Genomic DNA, 10,959 nt, shown 5'->3' with positions numbered 1-10,959 from the left:
TGTTTTGATATGATAAGATATGATCAGATATGCCATATATTTCTTTCTTTCCACTTACTAGAAGTGAATGAAACACTTTGTATAAGAAAAAAAGCATAGGCTATGTTTAAAAAAAATCAATTCTTCTTATTAGAATGTTAATGCTGATTAAAATATTGTTTCTGGATAAGACGACTGTTATTACTGTATTTCAGTAATGAGAAAGATAATATTTTGCTAAACTGAGGGAGGGGTGTGGCTTGATGACGTCACGACGGTACTCTCCGCCTATTGGCTGCTGTACTTCCTTGTTTACCGTCTTGTCCGTGTTCAATAAGCGCTAACGAAAATAATCAACATTGTTGTGTTATGGCGCGTTCACTGTTTGATCAACACAAGTGACAGCAGCGATATAACACACAACTGTCCATCAAAGCAACATATTTGAGGTTATCGTGTAGTGCGCTCGCTATCCGCTCGTCTTTATCGGATTAAAGAGCGATGATGGCGTCCAGCTATAACGCAAAGGATGAGGACGGTCTCCACCCGGGATCGGTGGGCTCCGGGGGCCCGGGGTCCGTCAAGAGCAAGAAGCCGGATAACACGGCCTTTAAACAGCAGCGTTTGCCCGCCTGGCAGCCCATCCTGACCGCGGGCACCGTCCTGCCAGCCTTCTTCATGATCGGACTCATCTTCATCCCCATCGGCATCGGACTCTTCGTCACCTCTAACAACATCAAAGAGTTCGAGGTGCGTAACGTCACCGTAGCAACATCATGTTGATTAAAGAGGTTTATTAATGGTGCGTTCAAGTCATCTCGCAAAGATCGTATTTACGAGTTGAACGCACATGAACGCCACCACTATGTCGTAAATACGAGTGGGAAGCTCGGGATTTTCTTTAAGCCCGACGAGTTGGGGGCGTGTAAGAGAAACATGGTGGAATAATACATTGATGACATTAAATCTTTACTAATCAAATAATTATTTTTTTTACAATGATGACATTAATGATGACATTAAACATAACAATGTCATATGTAATCATGAAGTTTGCAGTGGCTTCATAAATTAATCAAAAACATAAAAAACATCTGATGCACATTTAACTATGTTCTTCATTTTCTAGAACTAACGTTAGAGTTTAAGAACCTTGCTATTTTTGAGTAATTCATTAAGAGAAAGTGTACCGCCATCTTACTCCGATGAAAGTGACTTGAATGTCATTCTATGGAAATGTACATTTTTCTGTCCCTACAGAAATATTACACTTAAAATTTCTTTACATTTTAAAATAAAACAATATGTTATTTGAACAATTACACCTTCTTGAGCCATCAATGTGGCAATATCTGATTTTTATTAATTATATAGAATTTCAAGCACCACAGAAGTGCTCGTCCCCACAGTCATGTACAGAGGGAAAATGCTTTATTTTGAGGTCAATAACAGGTTTTTACATCATTTAAAATACAATAATGTATACATAACTATCAAATATATTATGTAAATGATATAAATAAAACAAAATGCCAAATAAATATTATAAAATTTATAATGAAAGTAGTGGTCCCCTGGAGTTGTGTCACTGTTGTTACCATTAAACAAAAATCTCTTATTTTGAAATAAAAATCACACTGGTGACTTCCTTCTTCCAATTTCCTGAATATCTATGAAGAAAAGCCCATGGTAGATCCACTGTCTCTTTTCAGTTATCAGAAATCTTCTCATTTATCTAATGATTTCACATGAAGCTTTTAGTTGAACTCACTGATAATGACCTACTTTATTGTTAGGTAATTGTAAAAAAAAACAAAAAAAAAAAACTAGAATACAAATGGATTATTTAGTTAGTATACCATGATTGACAAGATGTGGTTTGATACCTTGCAGCAGCCATTTTGTAAAATGAATTTTTCATTAAATTGTCACTGGTGTTACTGTCACTGGTGTCACTTTTCTTATGGGTAACACCAGTGACTCCCATTTATAGATAAACTTTATTCAAAGCTATTCATTTAGATTATATGCCAAATGTAACAATTTAGTCTCATCTACTTAATTATAGTTGAAGAATAAGGATCTTTGCTCTTATGTATGTCATTGGTGTTACTGTCTTTTTTTCTGTCACATTAAATACAGTGTCATGTGAAATAATCATTTTACATCCTTTTAATTCTGCAACACTCAAAAGTTAAGATTTAAAGGATTGCATCATTACTTGATTTGAACTGGTTTTCAAATATTTTCATTATTATAGCAAACACATGGTTGTGCAAACGAACTAACCTCATTCAAGCACACTTTTAACAAACCTGATTAAAATAAATAAAACATAATCTCCTTATTTATTACATTATCATTATTTTTCGGTAACTCTGACTACATGTGCTGAACAAAATTTGAAATAATATTTCATAAAAACCTTTAATATTGCCAAAGAATTAAGGTAACACCAGTGACAAAAAAATGGTACATGCGGTCTTTAAATAAATGCACAAAAAATATAAAAAATCATTAAGCTGTTATGCGTATTCATAAAGTCAAAGGGTAATCTAATAATGTGGTGTAAGTAAACCAATGTTTGAAAAAGAATGTTAAAAAAGTTTAAATGTTTGAAAAATAAATCAATTTTAAGATATCTTGCCATACCCAAAGTGGACGTTTCTGTAGAATGACCCAAACACGACCTCCCACCTTCCCTGGAGGGCTTGAACGCACCATTATAAGGCTCTGTACAGTTGATGTTGTCAGGTATCACAGTTGTTTTGTGTTGGTTCTGTTGTAGATCGACTACACTGGTGTCGACATGTCCAGTCCGTGTTATAACTGCGCTCAGAACTACAGCTGGAACAGCACTAGTGTGTGTATCTGCTCGGTGCCCTTCACCCTGGACCAGCACTTCGACGTAAATACCTTCTTCATCTCTCATCCCTCATCCTAACACTTAGGAGAAAGTTAGCAAAGCCTTAAAAGGGTTAGTTCACCCTAAAATGAAAATGATCCAATAATTTACTCACCCTCTAGCCATCCTAGGTGTATATGACTTTCTTCTTTCAGCCGAACACAATCTACTTAATTAAAATTACTTTTTTTTTTCTGGTGGAAACAAGCTTCCATATATCTCAATGCAAGAGCTATAACTAGATAAAGAACTACATTTTACAAATAACTAAATAATCCAGAAGGAATGTCTTTGACTTCAGTTTCTGGTTTGACCAATTTGAGCAGAAATAACTTCAACCAAACGCTTCCTTTGACTGTGGATCAGTCCAGTTTGGCCTGGAGGAATTTTGGCTTTTATTTAAGCCAATTTCTAATACGTTAGGTTTGAAAAAGCACTTTGCCTCGCCCATTCCGAAACATTACATTTCTGCCCATTTCAGCGATGGCAAACCATCCTGGTTCATAACTACTAACTTTTGAACTCTTTATACTTCCACCACTGTGCTTTACAGTTCATGTGAGGTTCTATTATGCTCACCAAGGCTGAAAAATATTCAAATATTCAAATATTTTATTTGAAATATCTAACCAAATTAGCTGCATACCTAAAATCCATACTGTTGGAACAGAGGCGGTTCATTTATAGTTGGATATATTTCTCTGTAGGTCCATTAAGTTACATTATTTACTCTGTGAGTGTCTGTGAACTGTATAGCGGTGAAGTAAATCGCCTAAAGTGGCATTAGTTCTCATGTATTATGCAGTTTAGAGGACATTTTATTGATCGTACAGTTTAAAATAGAATAGTTTCCCGCTCCTAAAACAACAGGTTTCAGATCAATCACGTACAGTATAAATGCCTGTGAATAACATCAAAATAGCCCTCGGACAAAAGAGTTTGTGGTTTGCCACTGGATGGTTTTATATCCTCTGACATCTTTTCTTTTGTAGAGTAATGTTTTCATGTACTATGGACTCTCCAACTTCTATCAAAACCATAGACGTTATGTGAAGTCAAGAGACGACAGTCAGCTGAACGGAGATAAAAGCTCTTTACAGGTAAGTGGTTCGAGAGTCTGTTTGATGACTGATAAAACAGGAGGAAAGGATTTCCTGGCATTTAGCCTAGTTTTAAACACACTTAATTTTGTTGTTTATAAAGATACAGTTCTGCTGAACTTCATGAATGTGCTTTTAATGAAAGGTCCAGTATGTTATGTCTTTATTTGCTTTTAGTTTCGTATTAAACAGCCTTGATGCCAGACATGACAAGCGAATGGCTGATAATTGGAAACTTTCATGGAATGAAAGATAGGTTTATGCTATACTTCACATTTCAAGACATTGTTTTTAAGTGTTCAAGTCTTTGCTCTGCAGAACCCAAGTAAAGAGTGTGAACCGTACCGAACAAGCGAGAAGAAGCCGATTGCTCCCTGCGGTGCCATCGCTAACAGTCTCTTCAATGGTAAGACACATATGTGTGAGGTCGGTGACCAGTGACAAGCTTACGGCTCAAACAAACACACTTGTGTTTATTTTAAAATGTGTACTTATAACACAGTGTGTACAAATGTGCAAACTGTTGATATTAAAAAGATATTTAGCCAGAGATTTGATGTGTATTGCATACATTTTGGCTCTTTATGCCCATGATGCTGATTTCTCTTTAACATTATGTGACCCTGGATCACAAAACCAGTCTCGAGTCACACGGGTATATTTGTCGCAATAGCCAAAAATACATTGTATGGGTCAACATGATCGATTTTTCTTTTATGCCCTAAATCATTAGGATATTAAGTAAAGATCATGTTCCATGAAGATATTTTGTAAATTTCCTACCGTAAATATGTAAAACATTTATTTTTGTGAGTGAATGCAGCACAATCGCCAACATAAATGGAGAACTTTAAAGGTGATTTTCTCAATGTTTCAATTTTTTTGCACCCTCAGATTCCAGATTTACAAATAATTGTATCTCTGCCACATATTGTTTATCCTAACAAACCATACATCAATGGAAAGCTTATTTATTCAGCTCTCAGATGATGCATACATCTCAATTTCAAATAATTGACCCATGTGACTGGTTTTGTGGTCCAGGGTCACATATTTGATTTTATTGATATCTGCAGCCTTTCACCATGTGAATTAGTGTTGCACCATCACTGCTTACACAAGCTGCGTGAAACAGACCTGAGGTCTTTCTGACTGCTTTCTGTAATTCGTTTGATATTTGTAGATACTTTGGAGCTGTTTTACCTCCATCCAAACGGAAGCCGAATAGCTATTCATCTGGTGAAGACAGGCATTGCTTGGTGGACTGACAAACATGTGAAGTTCAGAAACCCAGGAGGAAGCAACAGCAACCTCTCCGTTGTGTTCCAAGGTACATAAAGCCCAACCCTGTAAAGCCTACAGCATGATCAAAACTTGCTGAAAAACCTGTCGCACACAATCTACTCCAGTCCTTCTGAATCTGTCCTCTGATGGATAGTTTAGACTTTTTCAGCAAGTAAAAGGTATAATTTAGGATAACTGAACAAACGCCCTCCTTCAGCTCATGCTTCACGTGTCTTTATGCTGTGAAATCTGAACTGATTTTTATAAAGTAAACATATACTTTTATATTGTACTTTTATACTTTATATTGTTAGCAATGTCTTTTATATTGTTAGCAATGTTTCAAGACGAACACTTATTGGATTATTTCAGTATATACTACAGCAGCAGGGAAACACATTACAGTGATCAGAGCAATATGACTATAACTCTACATCAGTGCATGTTTGTAATGTTGGTTTAAGTGCTACAAAGTTATTGCATTGTAAAATGGCCTCTATGTTTTTGAAGTTTTGCTGTATTATTGCTAACCAGCGTTAATTGTCCTCACAGACACAAGCAAACCCGTCAACTGGCGCAAACCCGTTTATGAGCTGGACCCGACTGATCCTGAGAACAACGGTTTCATCAATGAGGATTTCATCGTGTGGATGAGAACCGCGGCTCTCCCCACCTTCAGAAAACTGTACCGCATCATTCAGAAGAAGAAGGACAACATGACCCCGACATTACCGCCTGGAAACTACAGCCTGGAAGTCACCTACAGTATCCTTCAGAAAATACCATTTCAGTCTTTCTGCTTCCAATCTTATTTTCCATTTTTCACCAGGTGGAAACAGGGTCTGTGAGATTAGCATAAGCCTCTAAACCAGCATTTGCGTTCATAATTTGAAGGTAGGGTAGGCAATTTCAGAGAGGTTAGCAATAGCAAGTTAGCTTTGAAAGCATGAGATCCCACCCTCCTTTCAGAGCAGAGCCCCATCTCCGACCAAACACATGAGATTCTGCAAAGCATCACGAGAGACGGCGTTAAAAGCGCATAACATTACAATAATAATAAACTAACTTCCAGAGCTCGCTCTTGTACCACCTGACGGCTGCAGATTCATTTCACCGTTGATAGTGTTGACATAGAGACACATAAATCTGAGTCTGAGGACATGAACGGCTCCGGGTGGAACGTCACGGGTTTCGTAACGGTAACGACAAGGCATGAACGCAGCATCAGCTCGTTGTTTTGGTTCAGGAGGAACTGTAATTAGGACCGAATGTAATAGGTGGATGTTTGTTTTGGACCGAATGCAATGATTGAATGTCCTGAATCTTCCACAGAAGAGGTATATGTAAGGGTTAATGCCCTTCGAGGTGTCCATCGTCAGGTATTAATGGACGACGGCGAGGCGGGAACCGTCCGACGCGCAGCGGACACCTCGAAGGGCATTAACCCGCTTATACCATGGTCACTTGCCAAATAACACATTTTTTAACATTAGTTTATATTTTAATTAGTTTTACAATCGAAATCTAAAGTTTTTACAAACAATAACTTGGTTTCCCTGGTTACGCCTGACGGTTTATTTACTAGGTGTCCTATATCACTTTTTTAATGGACACCCTGCAGCCAATCAGAATCGAGTATTCACCCAGACCATGGTATATATACGTTTTAATATTTAGACCTCTTCTATTATTGATTGATCAGGATGTGAAGATAGTTTCAACCAGTATAACAAAAAGTGTTTATAAAACACATTTCCTACCTTTAAGTTATTTATAACTTCATCGTAAGAAATGTACAAATGCAACTGTTAAGACTAATGTTAATATACTTGAAGAGAAATCGAAGTGTCGTCATTTCGAACTATATCAGGCCAAAACGCAGTTCTTTTGGAGTGTGTTTCACTTCGAACTCAGTTTGAGTTCAAAACGGCTTGCCAAAGCGAACTCTTCTGGTAAACTGGCTGGTAAACATCTTCGAACTACCATTGGTCCATGGTGATGATGTAATAGGTGGGTGTGGCTCTGAGGCTCCGCCTTCTTTGATGTAGAAATCTTCTCCAGTTCATTTCTTCTGTTCAGTCCATTGAGGTCATGAACTAGTAGAAACTGAATTTGTAAGTGTTATTCTGCAGCACATATTTAAGGCTGTGTTCACACTTTTAGTTCGGTTTGCTCGTTTCATTTGGAAAACATTTAACACCGGCATTTTTAACACCAAACCCTCAAGATACCGAACCTAAAGGCATTGGGATACGTTCACAACATTATCATAGCCTACATATGATGACCAGCTGAGAACTCGTCCTTTTCAGGGTCTCATCTTGTGACATCATGTCCTGTTTTTGTTTCGTTTACATGTCTTTGGTCCGTGTTGCGTTCATATTTCATTTGAACTGCACTAGAGTTCGTTTGGGTCTCGGTTCGCTTGTTTGGTGCGCACCAGGGTTCAGAGGTCAGCCTTCACTCTTATTCAGCTGAACCGCACTAACAGAGCAATCACACCAGGGTTTCTTTTACCAAACATGCCAAGTGTGAACACACCCTACGTGCCGCTCTCAGCAGTGTGGGCGTTTTGGGATGTTCGCTTACAGTAAACCACTGGTCAGTGGTCAGGTATTTTAAATTACTTTAAAAATAGTCTTTTTACCCCAAAGCGAAGAATGAAAAGAATAACTTCTAAAAGCCTTTAAAGTTTCTTCAGTAACACTGTCCTTGTTACATATGTTACATGTACTTACTGTAGTAATTACAGTAAATTATGCATAATTACATGCAACTAACCCTCAACCAAACCCTAACCCTATAGTACATACATGTAGTTGATTAATATTACTCAGTACTTAAATATATAATTACACTGTAACAATGACACCTTAAAATAAAGTGTAACCATGTCTTCTATATGTAAGCAAATGCATGCTGAATTACGGTAGCGTTCTTTAATAGCGTGACCCCAGATTACCCCGTGCGCAGCTTCGACGGCCGCAAGCGTATGATCCTCAGCACCATTTCCTGGATGGGAGGGAAGAACCCTTTCCTGGGAATCGCCTACATCACAGTGGGATCCGTGTGTTTCTTCCTGGGAGTGGTCCTGCTGATCATCCACCATAAATACGGCAACCGCAACAACAACGCGGACATTCCCAACTGAACGCGGATCAGCGCACTGACGTGAGACGCGTGGGGGATCGGTCTCATTCGGGAGGATGCTCCTGTACACACAGGTGCCAGAAAGACTGCTTACATTGTTATTGTGTATGCACTGGCAGTTTGTAATGATCTGTTTTAAGCCTTTCTTTCATCCACACCAAAGCTTTATCTTGGAAATCTTGATTCTGACACAGTTGATCTTTCTGCATTAAGTGTTTTGTGTTGAGGACAGTATGAAGGAATTATGGAGTAACTGAAGGATGTGTAGTCGTACACTAGGACTGTATTTGAGTGAATCCCACACAAACATGTCCGTTGGGGGGGGGGGGGGATCATATGTTGCAGGATAAAGCACTTTGTATTGACATTTTCATGGGCACATTTCCCCCTAAAAATTCACCATGACATTTCACTTTTTAGTTTGTTTGTAATATTTTATGATTTTAATTATATTCTCTTTACAATAATACAGTGATTTTATTAAGATCAGCATAACTTCAGGCAAATACAACAAATTCTACCATGGTGCATTATTTATTTATTTATTATTTTTATGACTTTTTTTTTTTTGCATATAATGAGAATTTGGGGAATTGTGCTTATTTGTCATGAATGTACTATATTGTCACAATGCAAAAAACATAAAAAAAAAAATCTATCGGCCTAAACATTAACTTTTTTCCTTTTGATTTTGAGGTTAAATATGACGAATCTTGACTGGCTTTGTGAAGTTCATCCGTTTGGATAATAATATAATATACTACAATGATAATATGGTAAAATCAAAACAGTAATGGATTTTAATCAGTGATTTTTATACAAATTCAGTATTCATGATAAGATAGTTTGTCATGCGAATCAGCAAGAATTGTTGCACTGTGTTATTTGAGATGCTAAACTGTAATGCTCAAAGCGAATGTGTTCAGTTTTTTAGTTTCTTCTCTGAAAAGCTTGTTCTCTGCAATGTGTATTTAAAAAGGAAATGTGTGTGTTCAGCAGCTGCTATGAAATCCTGTATCCAGCTCAGTTCTGTGTGTATTGTTGGGCCAAAGTCTTGCCATTTACTGAAAAGAGTTGTGTGATAATAAACGACAAATGCATGAGAGATGTGCTGTGCTGCTTTTCCTGCCTCGGTCCTGTAAGTCAAGTACGGACTATTTATTGATTCTCCACAGTTCTTCTTTTTTTATGTTTCATATTGCTTATACGTTCATAAAGTCTTCTAGTTTTGTGAAATTGCACACACTCACACACACACACACACACACACACACACACACACACACACCAGCCACTAGTCAGGTGGCCTTAATTGCATGGAAAACTGAGAGAAACACAGCATTTGACCACTGGATTTACAGAAATCATTTCACTTTTAAGGAGTGTTTTCTCATCGCTGCATATCAAATCAACTCTTGATGAACACATTATTATTACTCAGTAATTTAACCATGTATTGCGATGTCTTTGGAAACATTTATTATAATTTTCGTTATTTTAAAATGATTTATTTAACATTAATTTGGGAAATCCTGACAATGTGATGTTTAATGCACTTCATGTTGCTGATGACAATGGAATATATTTTCTTTCTCTTTGTATTTGTGTATCAATATGGTACAGTACTATCCTATTCAGTTTAATGTGATAAATGAGTTGGGTCAAAACAATTAATCCAAAAGTAGTCAATTACATTACATAAAATGTGCAGTGTAATGGAATACGTTACTAACTACAATTTTTGTCATGCAATTTGGCATCAGTAACTGACCATTAGTAAGTTATTTACCCAGCACTGCACATTGGTTATCAAATGTTTGGTGTCTGCATGGCCAGATTACAGTTTGCTGGATAATTGTTTTCTTTTGTCTTGATTTGGCAGTGACATGTACTTTACACCTGTGATTACTATACATTGTAAAAAAAAACAAAAAAAAAAAAACACTCAAATTTGTGTCAAATATCAACAAACACAACCGTTGGGTTCAATTTTAATAACATTTTGAACCAAAAGGTTGTGTTTGTATTAAACCCAAATTTGGCTTCTCCTAAAGTTGTATACTGACTGAAGTGGACGGAATAATGACAAAACAGAATCAGCAAGATGAGCTTTTATTCAATCCAAAGTGTAACAAACATACTACTTATCAATCCAAACGCATTTTAATTGAACAACCAAAAGGTAAAAGGTCACTCGGCTATTCGAAACGTTTCTGAGTCATTTAATTGGAACGGACAGTCCGAAAGAACCGATTCGCTAGAAAGAATCTAGTGAAATCGCTTACTGGAATCGTTTTTTGAGTCATTTGGAACGCATAGTCCGAACGAACCGATTTGCTATAAAGAATCTAGCGAATTCGCTTACTCGAATCGTTTTTGAGTCATTTAGAACGCATTGTCCGAACGAACCGATTCGCTATCAAGAACCGGATCTCGTGGCTCTCCTGTCCAGCAGGAGGCAGTGATGCGCTGTTTATTCGGTTGATTCTGCGTCAGACTCGAGCTGAAGAAGGAAGTGACATAAGTGTCCTTGTGCTGGTG

At 37.3% G+C, this 10,959-nt stretch overlaps 2 protein-coding genes across 2 annotated transcripts in view; both read left to right on the top strand.

Annotated features, from left to right (window-relative positions):
• The first annotated feature begins 215 nt into the window (after window positions 1-215).
• On the top strand, window positions 216-9,523 carry tmem30aa (transmembrane protein 30Aa). The gene is made up of 7 exons (XM_081347459.1): window positions 216-729; window positions 2,768-2,887; window positions 3,877-3,984; window positions 4,303-4,390; window positions 5,168-5,314; window positions 5,821-6,033; window positions 8,226-9,523. Exons 1-7 carry the CDS (start codon window positions 481-483, stop codon window positions 8,417-8,419), a joined length of 1,119 nt encoding a protein of 372 aa, XP_081203585.1. The 5' UTR covers window positions 216-480; the 3' UTR covers window positions 8,420-9,523.
• Window positions 9,524-10,916: 1,393 nt separating this feature from the next.
• Window positions 10,917-10,959, top strand: part of cox7a2a (cytochrome c oxidase subunit 7A2a) — a 6,495-nt gene continuing 6,452 nt past the window's right edge. Inside the window, exon 1 of the mRNA XM_081347460.1 lies at window positions 10,917-10,959. This exon is cut by the window's right edge and continues 63 nt beyond it. The gene's annotated coding sequence lies outside the window, so the exon portion shown is untranslated.

The sequence above is a fragment of the Scardinius erythrophthalmus genome (assembly GCF_964197995.2).
Source record: "Scardinius erythrophthalmus genome assembly, chromosome: 19".
NCBI classification, from domain to species: domain Eukaryota; kingdom Metazoa; phylum Chordata; class Actinopteri; order Cypriniformes; family Leuciscidae; genus Scardinius; species Scardinius erythrophthalmus.
This window is presented reverse-complemented; position numbering and strand designations above follow the sequence as displayed.

Coding starts and splice junctions, on each gene's coding strand:
- tmem30aa (XM_081347459.1), top strand. CDS start 481: ATGATGGCGTCCAGCTATAACGCAAAGGATGAGGACGGTCTCCACCCG. Junction 3,985..4,302: donor GAGATAAAAGCTCTTTACAG/GTAAGTGGTTCG, acceptor TTTGCTCTGCAG/AACCCAAGTAAAGAGTGTGA. Junction 5,315..5,820: donor CCTCTCCGTTGTGTTCCAAG/GTACATAAAGCC, acceptor TTGTCCTCACAG/ACACAAGCAAACCCGTCAAC.